General features: G+C 40.7%; 1 protein-coding gene across 1 annotated transcript in view; it reads left to right on the plus strand.

The window, feature by feature from the left end:
* The window catches only part of LOC145404827 (uncharacterized), a 113,678-nt gene that overhangs the window by 32,518 nt on the left and 63,273 nt on the right, over positions 1-17,887 (plus strand). The window contains exon 2 of the mRNA XM_080276325.1: positions 6,493-6,590. Coding sequence (XP_080132451.1) covers positions 6,493-6,590 — 98 coding nt within the window. The remainder of the gene's footprint in view (positions 1-6,492; positions 6,591-17,887) is intronic.

Here is a 17,887-nt window from a genome sequence, read left to right on the forward strand (position 1 = left end):
ATGACATCTACCTCAACCTTTACCTTTAACATTACCTAAAGAGTTTCATCCAACTCTGAAATTATATGAGTGGGAAAATGTGAGATTGTCCAGCAAGAATAACCTTGAATCAGTTACTTAGTACACTTTGCACATGTGTCATCATGGCTTGACAGATAGTATCAGTGTAGAAGTACAGTACCATAACCATTTTTCTGGAAATCACAATGCTGAGATTTGTTCAAATGGAAAAATTATACTCACATGTGGAAATGGTGTTCATTAGGGAGATCTGTTGGTAACAACTTTGGCCAGCCATCTGCTGTAATTAGTCTCCACCTATTACATAAGTGGAGACTTGTTTTTGCTGGTATTGTAATTATTCTGGCCTCAGAGTCTCATGACAAGTCTAGGAAAACCGGAGACTGCGCAAGGAATCTGAAGTGCCCGGGCTGTCCTGTCATGGGCCATTGCTGATAGAAAAAAAAAAAAATCCAAATCCTTCATGTGCAGTGGAAAGGCATGTCAGCAAGTGTCATATCGGTATTACAGTAGAAGTCCGATTTTTCGGCATCTATGGGACCAGGCAAGTGCCGAAATATCAAAATTGCCGAATTATCGAAAACCCTACCCACTCAGTACCTTATATGTTTCGGTGAACACTATCATCATTACTCATATCATTACAAATGTGTTTGGAGAGAGTACTGTATACTGTTTGATACTGTACAGTACTGTAATGTATACAGTACACCCTCATTATCGACGTTTCTGTTTGATACTGTACAATACTGTAATGAATACACTACATGAATATGAAAAATAAAGAAATTAGTGAACATACTGTATATAAATGTAATGGTACAGTAGGCCTACAAGTTCACATGCACTTACCTAAACTTATAGTAGGTTCCTTATTTACATATGTACAATAGAAGGGGTTGATTGGAGTCTGCTACTGCTGGAAGAAGTCCACATCTTATGTGTACGCTTCTTGCTAACACCAGTTAACTTTCCACACGTGGAGGCCATTTTCAAAGCACGCAGATGTTTATACTGTTCACAACACACGGCTGGTCCACTCAGGTGTTACAAAGCTCCTGTCTGATGTTACGGTGCTTACAGCACACTCGAATAGTAATTTCAGAGGTATTTCTGCGAAGTTCACAAAGCACACAGAAGAATCAAGAGAAGTCGGCAGCAGCACGGCAACAACTCGGAAGAATGGCGAAACAGATTCTCTTTCCCATGCTAGACTCACTACATGTTTGTCCTCTCTTTATGCTATAGGAGAAAGAGCTAGCCTCTGAGCTTCATGGCAGTGGTAGACTCGTTCCATCACTTTCACTATCTCACTCACTAAGGCGGGTAAAGGCGGGTAGCTAGCTGGCGAGCCTCATGGAGAATTTCAAGACTGACGAAAAAAATCGGAGAATCTGCCGAACGATCGGAGATTTTCGTTAATGGGACTATTTCTCAAAACTGCCGAAATGTCAGATTTGCCGGGGAATTGGATGCCGAAATATTGGACTTTTACTGTATGTTGTGAAAGAGATAAGTTGGTCTTGTCTACTGGAGATTTCAGTGGGACCTGCACAAAGAATCTGAATTGTCCAGGTTATGTGTCTTGGTATGGGCCATTGCCGATAGAAAAAAAAATCCTTATCTTCCCTGTGGGGTCATGGTCATTGTAAGAAACAGTAGGTGAAGACAAGTGACTGTCCACAGGACACTTGTTTTAGTTGTCATTTGGTGTTTGTCACGTGCTTGTATAGTTCTGCTTTGTTTTTTAGTTGTCATTTGGTGTTTGTCACGTGCTTGTATAGTTCTGCTTTGTTTTTTAGTTGTCATTTGGTGTTTGTCACGTGCTTGTATAGTTCTGCTTTGTTTTTTCCTTTTCCTTTTTCTGGATCATGTTCACCCATGTACAAGTGAAAAATAGGGCTAGGATGATGATAATACAACATTTTCCACAATGATCTAAGTCTTGACATGTATTGCATGGGCTCCCAAATTATGTATCATTAAGTTCATAAAGATTTTGTGGTCAGCCCTCCATTTTCTTGGGTTTCACTATTTCTTATTGTGGTTCTTTTGGGGAATATAACCATCTTAAAATACAATGTAAGTAAGCAGATTTTAATGTCTGATAATAGTTTGAGGCACTGAAAAGGGTTTTAAGGCAGTCACATAGTGGTGAGCACAGGGTCCATTTGGGTTGCTAGTTATTCACAGGTTTTTGCGTAAACCCTACATAAACATGACTGACTGTAGTCCATTAATTTTGCCTAACCTGATTCCCATGCTCTACTTTCTCGTCTTTACTACCAGGTTTAGATCCCCAATTCCCTATTTTGGACCTCACGAAAAATGTACCCTCCACCAAACACAACCAGAAAATGTCACTGATCATCATTAGGCATAAGTGAAGGAACAAGAATGTTTCAGTAATAAGTGGCCAATAAGTGGAATTTTAACACGGTAGCTCTAACTTCTTGAGAGCTGAAGCTAGGCCTTGTAGCCCTCAGGGCATTCCACGGATTCTTCATAGGCAGGTATGTACGAGAATGTCAGTTTGGAAGAACTGAATATCAGCTAACTGTTTTGCCATGCAAAATGGGTTCGGGTAAAGGTTGATAGTGCTGTATAAAATGTGATTTGTGCAAACGAAACCCTTACAAAATGAGGGTCTACTGTATTTAATATGAGAGGCATATAGTGAAAGGGTTTTAAAATACAGTAACTATCTCCATTAAGTTCTTCAGTACAAGTGCATCATTCATTTATTCCTCCTTCAACCATACCATTTATTTTTGAGGAATAAGAGCAGTTTTTTGACAGGGAACCCATTTAACTCAGGTACACCCATTTTAATTTGTTCTTGTTACAGTTGGATAATTTCTTTCAACTTAATGGAAGTCATCTCATATTAAAGGGGTTTATTCAATGCCTCTTAAGTTTGCAGAGTCTGTTCTGAATTGAATAAAATAATCAGAAAATGGAATTAATAAAATGAAGAAAATTACAGGTTCAGTGGGTAAAGTAAGTTATTTAGTATGATGGTACAGAAAATGACATATTAAAGCTACATGCGTTTTTTTTTGTAGTCTGTGGGATGGAACCAGATAATTTGAATGCATGACGAGAGAAGAGATGCATTTCATTTTACACTGGACCCCATGATATATTAAACTACTGGACTATTGTTTTCCATATTCATAATTTTGGAGCTTTCTTGTACATTTGAAATATACGGCACAAAGGTAAATTGGATGATGAACATCATGATGATAATTGGCCACACGATATACATTTTCACATAATTATACTTTTGATGATATTTAGATACGGTAACTAAAATTGACTGTCACAAGGGTTTCATACGCTAATTAGGAGTGGCATAGAATTACTGTAGTGTTGCCCTGCCGTAATGGATATTTTGAGGGGTAATACTGTTGTGAGGAGTGGTGATGATGCCCATGTTGAAAAAAGGGACGTTGCATTTGTTGTGATGCAGGATCCTAAAAACTTTTGAACTGGAGAGGTTTTCAATATATAGTGTTGTAAAATTATAACAACTGTATAGACAATTTGTGAAGTAAGGGATGGAGGGGAAGTAATAATGATGATAATGATGGCGAGTGCTGTCGGGTAGAATTTGGGACAATGATGATGATGCCTTTTTGGTGAAATAATGATGATGGTGATGATGCCCATATTGGAGAATAATAATAATGAGAGAAGAGACAGACAGATAGAGATTTGTAGTGGTGTATGCGGTGGTGGTGGTGGTCAGACATGAGACTGCATAATTAGATTGTTGTCAGCTTTTTCTGTGTGTGTGTGTGTGTCTGTGTGTGTGTGTGTGTGTGTGCTGAAGATACTGATGATAATATTGAGGTTGATTATGTGTGTAACCCTCAGGATGATATAGGGTGAATTATCTGTACCGCATAACCCAGTGGATTGGAACAAGTTGTGAATCGTAACAGCTGCTCTCTCTCTCTCTCTCTCTCTCCACACACACACACACACACACACACACACACTATTTAAGGAACCTGCCATCAATAATTCAAACAACCTTCATGTGTTCACCTTATCATTTCATTTTTGTATTTCTGAGGTACCATCTGTAAACGTCACCCAGTTTAGGACAGACCTCTCGTTGTGAAGATGTTAATGCTTTCCTTTGCACACATTATGAAACTACGATTACTTTTTATTTTTGTTATAGCCAGACGGTTTTTTCTTCATGCCATAGCAGAAACACCTGATATACTCTCTCTCTCTCTCTCTCTCTCTCTCTCTCTCTCTCTCTCTCTCTCTCTCTCTCTCTCTCTCTCTCTCTCTCTCTCAGCATAGAGAATATTGAAAGTATAACGTTCCGTCACCCTTATCATATCTGGTCCTCGTTATCAGGTTACTGGTAAAAAGGTACTGTAAAAACTAGACTTATTATCTGGTACACGAAGGAAGGAAAGACGGTACGCACATTTTCGTGCTCTAGTACCTTAGAGAGAGAGAGGGAGTGTGTGTGTGTGTGCGCGCGCGCGTCAGGAGTTTTTGTAATGGCATGGAGAAATATCCAGTAACTTAGTGACCTGGTTATTTATAGCGATTTCTTCAAAGATACTGAAGTGTTTTATTATCCAATATATATCACAGTACTGGCAGTGTAATAGTACAGTATTTATTATTTATCTTTGAGTATGTTATTCAGTTTTCTTACTTTCGTAATGTTTGCATCATTGTTCCAGTCCTCGATCCCATCCTTAAGTTTTACTAAATGATGGTGTGTGTATGTTTTTCTTTTTTTATTGTATTTCTTTTTCACTTTTTATTTCCATTACCGTACTCTTCGTTCCCTCCTTTCTCTTTCCCTACCAGCCCTTCTTGTGGCTTATCCGTGTGAATTTCCCTTCCCTTCCCTTCTGGACTTTATCAGTTATTTGCTTGTTACTTTACATGTTTTCTTCATTTTCCTCCTTCCATTTCGTCCCTCTCCCATGTATCTCTCGTCTCATTTCTCTCCTCTTACCAATTCACTCCTTTCTTTCCTCTCTTCGTCTTCCTCTTTTCCTTCCCCCTTCCATCTCCCTCCTTTCCTTCCTCTCTTGCCTCCTCCCTCTTCCCCATTCCTCCCTCCTTCCCTCTCCTTCCATCCCATTCCTCCCTCCTTCCCTCTCCTTCCATCCCATTCCTCCCTCCTCCCCACACCTTCCCCCTCCCCACTCCTTTTTCTTCCCCACTTCTCCCTCATTCCCGCACCTTCCCCCTCCCCACACATTCCCCCTCCCTACTCCTCCCTCCTCCCCATTCCTCCCTCCTTTCCTCTCCATCCTCCCTCCCTCTCCATCTTCTTCCTTCCTTCTCTTTTCTCCCCACATCCCTTTCCTCCTTTCTTCCCCCTCCTCCCTCCTTGCGCCTCCCTACTTAACCTCCTTACCCTACTTCCTACATCCTTCTCTTTATTCGAATTTTCCTCCTTACACTTGTTCTCCCCCCCTCCTCCCCTCCCCACCTTTCCCTTCTCTCTCATTCTCACCTTACTTCACTTTCCTCCTTTCCCCATTCCTCCATATTTCACTTTCCTTCCATCCTTTTGCTCCTTCCTTCCTTTTTCTCTTTGCTGCCCTTTCCGCCATCTTTCTTATTCCCACCTTCCCTTGATGGCTCTGCTCCCTTTCCCATACACTCCCCCCCTCCCCGCTTTGCCCCTTTCTTTACCCTATTATCTACATCTTCCACTTTTCCTTTGGTCTTTTCTCCTTTCACTTATTCTCCCCTCCCCTTCCACACTTTTCCTATTTGTCTCCTTCTCCGCTTCTCCTCTTCTCTCCTTCTCCTCCCTTTCTCCATTCCTTCTCTCCTTCTCCTCCCTCTCTCCATTCCTTCTCTCCTTCTCCTCCCTCTCTCCATTCCTTCTCTCCTTCTCCTCCCTCTCTCTTTTCCTTTCCTCCTCCTCCCTCTCTCCTTTCCCTCTCTCCTGCTCCTCCCTCTCTCCTTCTCATCTCTCCTCCTCCTCCCTCTGCTTTCCTTCTCTGCTCCTCTCCCGCTGCCTTCCCACTCCATCCAACCCCACCACCACCACCTATCCCTCTCTCACGCTCTCAGAACAAGATGGCGGACCACGGCAGCCATTTTGAAGCACCCATTGTTCTATCACGTGACAGTAATTAATGACCTTAATTGCCCAAGTTGTGTCATTTAAGGAGGGGTAATTTGTTATAATAATTGGTTTTGTGAAATTGATTGCGATTGTTGAGGGATTTAGTGCTCGGTATATATTTTTTTAATTTGTATTTATTTTCTCTTTTGATCTTGTTTGTATGTCTGTCATATTCGGTCTTTTATTCCTTCGATTTGACACACACACACACACACACACACACACACACACACACACTCTCTCTCTCTCTCTCTCTCTCTCTCTCTATGTATGTGTGTGTGTGTGTGTTATATTATCATGTAACCAGCCCATCACTAACGTCCTCCTCCCGTCTCCTGCAGCCGAAGATTGACCCCCTGCAGCTGCTCAAGTGTCTCAGCATCCTCCTCAACCCCCGGGGCGGCATCAGGGGCAGGGGCGAGGTGCAGCGGGTGAAGGGGTAAGTAGCAACAAGTCTGACCCAACCTGACCTGACCTATCCTGACCCAATTTTTATAGTCTGGTGGAATTAAAGTGGCGGGAACTTTAAGGTGTGTTTTAGGTGATAGTTGAGAGGTTTCATATTTTTGGGGGGAGCAGTTTTGAGGTTTAAGGGGTCTGTGCCAACGCTTTTTCTGGCAGTTTTGGGGATTTTTGTTTATTAGTTCCATACCTGTCAAACCGTTCGGGGACTATAGGTTTGCGCGGTTACGTCACTCCGTCCGTCAGTCAGTCCGCAATTTCGTGTCCGTTCTGTAGCTTCCACATACTAGGGCAGATTTTGCTGTAACTTCATACAATTGTTCCCCATACCATGACGGTGTGTCGCGCGTAACAACCAGCCATCTATTCCCAAGGTTAAGGTCACACTTGAGGCTCAAACAAGGTCCGGTGCTGTCATACTTAACATCTGTACCTACTGTACATTCGTTTCCACTCTGTAACTTCCACATGCACGGACAGTTTTTGATATAACTTCACGCAATTGTTCCCCATATCATGACGATGTGTCGCGCTGAACAAACAGCCATTTACTCCCAAGGTCAATTACATAACGAGTGGTTATCATCCGGTAGGGGACTTTGTATTGCATGACAGTACTTGATTCACTTGTTTATTTTGCGATGCGAATTTGAGCCGTTTTAGTTTAGGAGGTCTGTTTAGGATTTTTCAAGCAATGTCTTATCTTGGAGTTTGTTTTACCATTGAAGGATTTGGAGTCTAAGGATTAACTGGAATGATTTAGGGGGGTTGGGAGGCTTTTAAAGACGCGAAGTTTAAGCTGTTTTAGCACTGATGGCTGGCTCATGGGTTTTGCTGGATTGTTTTGATATTTTTTTTTTGGGGGGGAGGGGTATAGCTGTTTTAAGATCGGAGGATTTTTAGAAATAAAAGTTTAGTAGTTTTAAGTATCCAGAAAATTAAGACATTTTATCTTTACATAGTGGTTGTTATAATCAGTGGAATAATATTACGAATTTATAAGGGGCGAACAGAGATGAGGTGGAAGTGTGAGAGTTTTGTATTGAGTTTTATTTTAGGTATCCCCTTTGTGGCTCGTTTTCTTTGTTGGCATGTCTTATTTTCTTCCCTTGCTCTCTTGTCTTGATCTTTCATACCTTTGTTGTCTTTGGTGCAGTTTCCTCGGATTATATTTCTTTCTTTCTCACTTCATTTTCTTACGTTCTTGCAGGGCGTTCGTCGTTTTTTCTTTCTTCACGTCTCCTTTAATTCCTGTCGTCTTCATTTTTCCCGTACATCTCGATTTCTGGTTTCTTTTACATAGTTTTCTTTTCATAGCCTCTACGTCGTTGTATATTTTCTCTACGTCATTTCCTGTTATTTTCTTTTCACTTCGTTTCATTTATTCCCGTCTTCTTCCTCACTTCGTTTCATTTCTTCCCATCTTCGTCAGTGCTTTTATTTTCTTCCCTTAATTGTATTTTTTTCCCTCGCGTCAATTTACCTTTCCTTTCATTTTTGTCCCTTTTTAATATAATTTTCCTTAATACCTCGTGCTTCACATCCTATCTATATTGTTATATCATGTCTCTTCGCATTATCGTGTTTCATCTACGATTTTTTCTCCTTTTTGTTATCCTCACCTCGTTTTCTGTCACCTTTGCTCCATTTTCTTATCTCGTCGCCCATCTCGGTTCCTGTGACATTTTCCTTAGTGCCATATCTTTCCTGTTCGTTTTTTTTTATCCTGTTTCGTTCTCATATACCCATCCATCAGTTCATTTATCGCTGTTTGTCTTGGTTGGTATGGTACAAGGAATAGCGTGTTTAGTCTACTCACTGCGGTATTGCCCTGCGGTTAGAAAACATACCGGTAGTAACACCTCTTCCTCACCGGTTTATCTCAGCTCCGTTTGTATATTCTTGTATGCTTTTCATGCAATCAGTGTCGATATTAAAAAGATATAAGAAGCAAAATAGGGTAGTTTGGAAAATAAATCGCTAAGGAAGAGGTGCTAGGGAGCCTCTTTACCCCACGAGAATACGGGCCTCAGAGTAAGAGCCTTCCATTACACCGGGTATTTTATTATTATTATTATTATTATTATTATTATTTGTTATCATCATTATTATTATTATTTATCTTTTGGCGACCATTCAACACAAGTTTTGCCTGAGAGGGTTTTCGGGCTGATGGAAACAATTTATTTTCTTTATTCATTTATTTTTATTACGGCTACTACGCATAGCCTCTTCGAAGGTGAATAGATTCGTAGGCTGTAGCAAGAATAGAACGGCGTCGTATGGAAGGAGTTGAGGGAATTGTTCAACTGTGTAAATTGTAGTGGTAGTAATGGACGGTGATGGTGGTACGGGGCCTGTGTGTGTGTGTGTGTGTGTGTGTGTGTGTGTGTGTGAGAGAGAGAGAGAGAGAGATACTGCATGTTTGATGGGGATGAGTGAGATGAGAAAATGTGTGTGTGTGTGTGTGTGAGAGAGAGAGTGAGTGAGATACTGCGTGGTTGGTGGGGATGAGTGAGATGAGAAAATTTGTGTATGTGTGTCTGTCTGTCTGTCTGTGTCTGTGTGTGTTAGAGAGAGAGGGGTGCATGTGTGCTGGGGATGAGAGATTAGGTTGTGTGTGTGTGTGTGTGTGTGTGTGTGGAGAATCTAGGAAATTCTTTGACACGAGAAGGAAATGCATGGCTTGGGAAATACCGATGAGCGAGCATTGTAAATACGATTGCACCATAGACGAGAGAGATGAGGGTGAGATGTTGAGCCTTATAATAAACAAAAGACTATCAGTAGGTCTCAGGTTCCGCGTCTCTATAAAACGTATGTAGTGTAGATAAACCTGGCAAGAAATTGAGGCTTGAAATATTGCCAGAAAATATTAGTTCATGGAGCTCTTCGATTCTAAGTTATTAAAAAAACAGGTGTGCGTAATTAAAAGTTGTAAAGTTTTAATGAGCTAAGGTGCATCATCCGCAGGTGTTTATATGGGGAGGCACACCTGGACCGAGAGAGAGAGAGAGATTTTAAGTGTGTAAGGATGAGTCATTGTAGTTGATAGGAGTTTAGAAAAACGGGGTAATGGTAATGAAGTTGTTTTTTCCTTCTTGTTAAGGGTATAGAAGTCAGAGGTGAAAGCATTGGTCATTATGGTACTAATGAGAGAAAGAGGAGGGGGTTATTTTGAAAGCATGAACAGATTAACTACAGGCGAGAGAGAGGGGGGGAATTTTTAAGCATATTAACAAAATTAACCTCGTAGATGCCAGAGACAAGTATTTTAGATATCTTTGAGCGTGGTTAGGTGTGTGTGTGTGTGTGTGTGTGTGTGTGTGTGTGTGTGTGTGTGTGTAAGACTTTCAAGGTCACAGTATAACAATAACGAGAAGGCAACAGATAGCATTGAATGCAATACGTAAGCTGCGTATAACATTTACGAAAATGCAACATATAACATTGAATGCAATACGTAAGCTGCTTATTTGATGTGTCTTACTGGCTACTTGTGGCCATCAAGGGTGTGGTACTTGCTGGTTCTTCTCTTCTACCTATCACCCCTATCCCATGATCACTTGTTTAGGGGCGTGATGTCAATGGCGTTCACTGTACTGCCCATTCGAGGGTTGATATGCACTTTGGAGGGAAGACACGCTGCCTTGTCTGGGTTGACTCATCCTCCGTGTTAGGCACTGCATACTTAAAACCAGGCACTGCATATTTAAAACCGCTGACTGGGTGTTTGTCGTGTTCTGTGCTGGCGACTTACTGGGATGTTTTTGACGTATGGATGTTTTCATGTGAAGCTCAGTGGGCTCAGTCCTCTCCACTCTTCCCTGTCCCCTTTATCCAATTATCTTCTCCACCTTCCCTCTCTCCACTTTATCCACTTGGCTCTGTGCACCGCCTCTTAACTCCCATCCTTTGTCGTGACGTCATGATGATGCAAATGATAAATGGCACCGGTGTATACGCTGGTAGTAAGTTACATTGATACCTTGATAATGAATTGGTAATGTGTTCCATGGAAGACGATGGTTGATTGATAAGATCGGTATATAAGTAATGAGAATCCGTATTGCGTCACCTACTGAGTCTGATACAGATTTTTATTGTGCAGTGCCCATCCCCTGCACTGCTGTTTCCTATTTTCCCTCTGCCTCCCGCATCCCTCCCCACGGAAGACACTAGACAATATTAAAAATATGACCCGGAAGTCAGTGGATTGGTAGACAACACTGGATGTTAGGTAGGTTTTTGCTGTACTGTAGTTTGTTTTGTTTTCATCTGCCAGAGCTGGACCGTTGTTGCATGAAATTCTGTGAGCCATAGTTGTTGAGGTAGGACAGTCCTTGACTACTGAGCAGATTTATCCTTTAATATAATTACTAGCCATCAACTACGCTGAAGAGAGGCGTCGAATTACTGTTAAGTGAAAACAGACCAACAATAATATCCCCATGAGATGTGGACTAAATACATGTATTCATATTACAATATAAGTCAGGATCAGTGGCTATTTTATTGATTTTTTGATTTATGTGTTTATGACACTGTATAGAGAGTCTTGGATTAGCATTTTGGTAACCTAATGAACAGTGATGCCCCTTTAGGCTAATCACGGTATGAGGCGTTTGAGTGTATTCTTGTGTACCGTACACCATCACATGTCACCTCTTTGGTGCTAATACGGTCTATATAGACTGTCACTATATCATTCAAGACAGGTGCGATTCTTTTTGCAGGAGAGTTTTTATGAATTGTCACTGGGCCTCACGGAACTCAAGTAAAATCTGTTGTAACGAAATTCTGATAATCATACTTCCCTGCCTCGGCCTGGGACTGAGCGTATATCCTTTCACCTCAGGCCACTTCACTACGATTCGTGCCGGTATATAGTAGGGAGGACCTCTGTTAGCGAAGGAATTAATAACACTTTCCATTTATCCATGTTTTTTTTTTTTTTTTTTTTTTTTTTTTTTTTTTAAATGGCCATGCCACCGTCAGACAATTTTGTTGATGGTACGAAGAGTCTCTTAGTGAGTGAATTAACTCCTTCACCCTGTTGACGTATTTGTTGTTAGAAAAAAACAAAAAACAAATGACAGTAGTAAACCCCGGCAGTGCAGTAATCTATATCATGTTTAGTTCTTGGTGGTTTCTGGGGCTTTTATGCAGTTTTTGATGGTCTTTTCACACTAGATTTAGCCAAAATTATCTCCCCTGCTGTTAGATATCCTTCCTGAGTTGAGTAAAATACTGTAGTCTTGAGGTAAGATGAATCCTTTCAATCCAGTGACATATGCTAAAGTTCATTCACTTTCACTTGGCCCAGATTGCAGCTTATATCACGTAGTAAAGTGGCAGGAAAAGACAATACCGTGGCTCTACGTACAGTTGGCAGCCCCTTTTAGTGACTGGCATCATATTCCTCGTTAATCTCCTGTTACAGCCCAGCATTCCGGATAGAAGGATGACAAAGTGAACAGTAAACCTCCAGACAAGTTTATTTGCCTTGTAGTAAAGGAATTAATGAAGCTACTTATCATCCTTCCAGTTAAAGAGTCCCTAATGAACTAAATTCTTCTGACGTTAGCAAGAAAAATGTAAGAAATGTCCAGATTGAAAGGGTTAAATAAATTGTTAAAAAATGTCCAGACTGAAAGTTAAAGAAATATATAAATGTCCAGATTGAAAAGGTGAAACTCAATACGTCACCGAACTGAAGGGGCTAACGATGACGTCATACCTGGGCCAGACCAATGTTTTATGTGGCTATATTAGAACTGAAATGGGCGGTGTGGGTGGGAAGGGAGGAGGGCGTAGTGCACCTCAGTGAAAGGGGCAGTTTCAAAGGAAGGTCTCTCTCTCTCTCTCTCTCTCTCTCTCTCTCTCTCTCTCTCTCTACTTCATATCTTTTTATTATCCTCGTAAAAGGTGCGTCTTCCAGTCTTAAGGAGAACCAATAGCTGGAAGGATTTATGTATATTTTTATGAACCTCCTGCAGTAAGAGGCATTTCATAAGCCATGCTATATCGTTTGTACTTTGCAGGGCGGGTAGCATCAATATAGCCTGCTTCAAACCATCACTGCGAGGTTTTTCTAAAGATATTTGAATCGTCCGAAAGTTACAAGAACATGGCAGTAATTGATGGATTTAAAAGCATAATAATGGAGTTACTGCTGGGATAACTTCAGTGGTGCCTTAAAGTAGAGTCAGTTTCATGGTCAGTTTTCACTAAATAATGCCCTTGTCAGGGAATCGTGCCTGACACTGTTAATAAATTGGTCCTTCTGCAAATGAAAGTAAAATAGTACGTTAAATCAGTCAGGTTGGCATAAAGCATGTGGTGGAGGGGAGTAACTTCTGCTGCATATAAAACGAGAGCAAACTAATTTTTTATGATTAACGCAGACACCCCCTCCCCCAGAATAGGTTAGACAGACAGACAGATAGATAGATAGATAGATAGACGTGGCGTCTTATTACAAAATCTTAATCGTGACGAACACGTGTATATGGATAGCTGCCTGTCATAGGAACATATTATAGTGTTGTGCCCACTTTTATAGTAATAAGTTGTCTAAGTAGGACATTAGGGTATTTTGGAGGAACAAAATTACCTACATGGCGAGAGAGAGAGAGAGAGAGAGAGAGAGAGAGAGAATTAGGAAGTGAAAAGTGAGTTACGGTGCTATTGTGGATGTGCTGGAAAGCGTTGCAAATACCTGGAGATGGTTTGGCTAATGGTAGAGAATGGAAAATGGTAGACTGCTTAGGAGGGAGATGGAGGGGAAACGGAAGACAGGATGAGATAGAAGGATGGAGAGGTGTGTGTGAAGGTGGTTTGAGTTGGAGAAAGGGCAACCTGATAGCGGAGGACAGGGTGACGTGGGGTAGATTCTTTTATGGTCACCCCTTCCGGAATTGAGGAGTGTGGCTGTAGAAAGATTGTTTCTTGGTTGTTCTGTATGGGGATATAGCTGGCTTGAGTTGTTGACCGTGTGGAATGTACTAAAGGCTCTGATTTTTTGGTTTGAAAGATGACATGTAGGTTGGTTGATGTGGATTGCGTTGGTGGTTGGTTTATTTAGCGATTGAGTCCTTTAGATTGGCGTTGGTTATATTTGATTTCATTAACCCAATAGTTTTCAAGCTATGACTCGCTGAAACATAGAATAGGCTAAATGCTGTATTATTTGTGCTGCATACATCACTGTATATGTGTGTGCAGAACGTTACTACAACCATAATCCCGAAGTCGGGCGGTATAGTTTAAAATTATCGAGAGTAACACCCCCTGGGCTTTTCTTCCCCTGCCAACCCCCCGATCCTCCCCCTCTCATCGTAATCATCATATGACACGTTCAGTCACTTTTATTCTTTGTTATGTTGCTAAACTTCGTAGCCATACGTGTCCAAGCGGCAAACTCTCAGTAATGCGTGGAAAAAAAAAAAAATCTCCACGTCAGCCTGATTTTGCTTTAGAGCATTTGATGGCTAATTATCAGTAGTTATGCCCTTAAGCGCTTATCTGGTACCGGTGTTAGAAAAGTCAATATTTTCGTGTCGGTTTGACTAAAGGTGGCACCTGCCCCCACTATCGTAGCACAGCACGGAACTTAAATCTACAGGAATAAGTTGCTACTGCTTTGTGTGTGTGTGTGTGTGTGTGTGTGTGTGTGTGTGTGTGTGTGTGTGTGTGTGATAAAGATTTAGGGAAGAATGGGGATCCAGAGCCTTTACCAACTCTGTTTGATGGGTCGCTGGCCATAAAGCTTGAGGACCATTGAATTCCCTAGCTAGACATTCCTGTCATTTTGTGGTGAGACTGACCTTTGGCGATGCGGATAGAAACTAGACAGACAGACAGACATACGCAAAGTTTGCTGAAGAGGGAAATTAATAGATGAACTGACAGACGAAACAGGCAGACGAAGAGACAGACAGACAGGTAGATATTCAGCAGAAATACGGAACACAGCATTATAATAATTTAGTGACAGTTTTCTTTACATTTCGTTTATCATCAGGTATTTCCGTTATTCGTTTATCTTCGTCTTCTTCCCGTTGGTGACAGTTGGGCTAGATTAGAACATACGTGGGTAGAGTTGTGAAGGGAAGGAGATTGGTTAGCCTTGATATTGATGTTTTTGGAAAGTTATAAAAAGGAGAGGGACTAGGTCAGACTCAGTTATAACTTGAATGTTGTAGTAAAAGCTATATATTGATGTTAGTCTTTATATTGGTGATTGTTATTTTAAAAAAGGTTAAGAAAGTGGGTTTTATGTTATTTTTAAAGTTGCAAGGGAAAATGATGATAGATTTTTGCTTCGATTTGGTGGAAAAGATTATGAAGAAAAGAGTATGTTTACAGATAAGACTCTTCTTGGATATACTTATGAAAGAAAAGAGGTCTAGTACTGAAGGTTTGATAACTTGACAATGTTAGTGGAATGGGTTGCGGAGGAAAGTAGATTTGATTTTAACTTGAAGGGTTAGTATAAAGAGATGGGGTTGTGTCAGTGATGGTAAGCTGGGAAAGGGATGCTGTAAGATCTCCCCCAGAATAAATAACAAGGTGTGGCTGTAACAGGATGAAGAAAAGCTGTCATTGTATTGAAGGGATTAAAATGTTAGTTGACAGGTAGAAAAGGAGGGTTGTGCATGGATTTTATTTTATGGGTACAATTTCGTCAGCCAGTAGCAAGGGTAAGACAGGAGATGTAGTCGTATTAAAGAGCTTAAAATAGACGTAAAGGCAAGTTACCATATGTAGCTATTGATGTTGGTTGAAGGGGGAGAAAAATAGTACCTGTGTTTATGAGAAAAAGTAAATCCATGATGTTTGGAGGAAGATTTCTCTCTCTCTCTCTCTCTCTCTCTCTCTCTCTCTCTCTCTCTCTCTCTCTCTCTCCTAAAATATTAGTAGACAGGTAGAAAAGGAGGGTTGGGTATGGATTTTATTTTATGGGCAGAAAATCATCAGCCAGTAGCAAGGGTAAGACATGAGACGTAGCGGTATTAAAGAACTTAAAATAGAAGGCAAGTTACCGTATGTAGGTATAGATGTTGGTTGAAGGGGGAGAAGAGAAATAGTATCTGTGTCTATAAGAAAAGAAAGTAAATCCATGATCATATTTGGAGGAAAACTCTCTCTCTCTCTCTCTCTCTCTCTCTCTCTCTCTCTCTCTCTCTCTCTCTCATTATTATATTATTATTATTATTGTTTTAGTTGCAGATGTGGAATCCTCCTCCTCATTTTATTATTATTATTATTATTATTATTATTAATTACTACTACTTCTACTGCAACTACTACTACTACGACTACGGCTACTGTTATTATTAATAAAAATAACAACTCCAAACGATTTAATTCACGTCAGGTGTGAATGATCGAATTCACGAGGTTAGATACAGCCTTCATTAGCCCTTTCACTGCCACGATGCTTTCTTGTCGTGAGTAAAATCGTGTGGGAGGAGAATGTTGAAGGGATGAAGGCTTGAGAAGAAGTGAACTCGAACCGTATGTTTTCCGAACCATTTGTGAAGCGCGAGAGGTTTAGTTTTATCGGGCTGCTCTTGTTGTTCGTTGTGGAGAGAGAGAGAGAGAAAGAGAGAGAGAGAGAATCAAAATACTTAACACACTCAGCGCGATGACTTTAATTCATTCTTGCCACCTCCAGAGGCATTTGTTGGAGACGTAGTGAAAGGGTTAATGAAGTCTGTAAGATCAGAGAGAGAGAGAGAAAGAAAGAGAGTCACTCCTAGAGGTTACTGAAATCATTACTTGGGGGTTGGCAAAAATAAAGTGGAAAAGGCATCACCATCATAGGTTTAGGCATAAAACAATAGGACACAACGAACGAAAGTTAATGACTCGCCCTCAGAGACTGAATGATATATATATATATATATATATATATATATATATATATATATATATTGTTTTTTTTTTCTAAATACTTCGTGTGATCATGCATCTGTTATTACCAACTTATCGCCAGTTACATCACTCAGCGATACATAACGATTACACGATGACTGAAGCCTTGCAATAGTCCTCTGTGTCATATTCTTAGTAGCTTTTCGTAACACCTCTTCCTTTGCTATTTATTCTGCGTTTTGCATCTCAGTGCTTCTCTTTTTGTTGTTAGTGCAAATTATGTCGCGACATACAAGTGACCCAAGGCGATGTTCTGGTATAATACTCATATACAAACTCAGTCGCTAATGAACACGTGCTGTGGAGCCTTCTGTGTCAGCTAGAATGCGGCTTTTACTCTGAAATTCATCGTGCCTAGGGCCTCCTGTACCGTGCTTCTTTGCTTACTGTACATCATTAGGGGAAAAAAAAAACGCGAAATGTGCTTTCTTAACGATTCTGCATAATGCTTGTTTGTCGTACTCCACGTGGGCAGCCTATTTTTATTTTATTTATTTCTTTATTTTATGATTAATACCCAGTGTACAGAGTATCTTGCATGTGACCTCCTAGTTAATGTTTTGTTATCATATACACATTCAGATGATGATTGACTGATTTGCTTGGGACATGAACACAAGTAGTCTTCCTTTAGATTATCGTCGTACCTTCTCTGGATGGTACCGTACATTTTGATTTGTGTGCGGTGTACCACGTTTGAATCTGGGACGGCACAGATGTGTGGGGCAAGTCTGACTGTTGGTTCTCTCGATAGCGTTCTCGTAATTATATGTTTGCTGTGGCAGTAACGTAGTGAAATGGGTTGCAGATTATTGGTTGAAGTAGCCAGTAACTGTGATGCATCAGTATCTGAAAATGTAGCTACCTCAAATTTATATATACTTACGTTGTCCTTGGTTCAGATTTGTCGCACTGTACGTGTTGTGCATGAAAAAATAAAGTTCAGAGGTGTTCATTGAATGACTGGCAGATGTGGAAGGCTTGCGTTCACGCTTTCAGTAACCTTTGGGATTCTGGATGCATCCTGCAGTTGAGAAAAACCTTCTGGCGATAAACAATAAAAGTCTTCAGTCGAGTAAAACGATCGCGTGAGTTAGGTTTTTAGCTGCAAAAACTCTGGGGTTCTCAGCCATTTAAAAAGAAAAACGAAAGAAAGAAAACGTATGGCCTGCCCGGTATAAGGCAGTCCTCTGAGTCAAGAATCTCTTCTGTAATATCACAACTCCTGTTCATGCAGCTGATACTATAAATTTTGGGGACACTGGCAGTCAACTTTTTGTAGTCGTAGTGGAGCGTTAATAGGCACTTGGTTTATAATTTACGCAGGAATTA

Source organism: Coenobita brevimanus, chromosome 65, assembly GCF_032717465.1.
Source record: "Coenobita brevimanus isolate Jiangsu-jjx chromosome 65, ASM3271746v2, whole genome shotgun sequence".
In the NCBI taxonomy this organism is placed as follows: domain Eukaryota; kingdom Metazoa; phylum Arthropoda; class Malacostraca; order Decapoda; family Coenobitidae; genus Coenobita; species Coenobita brevimanus.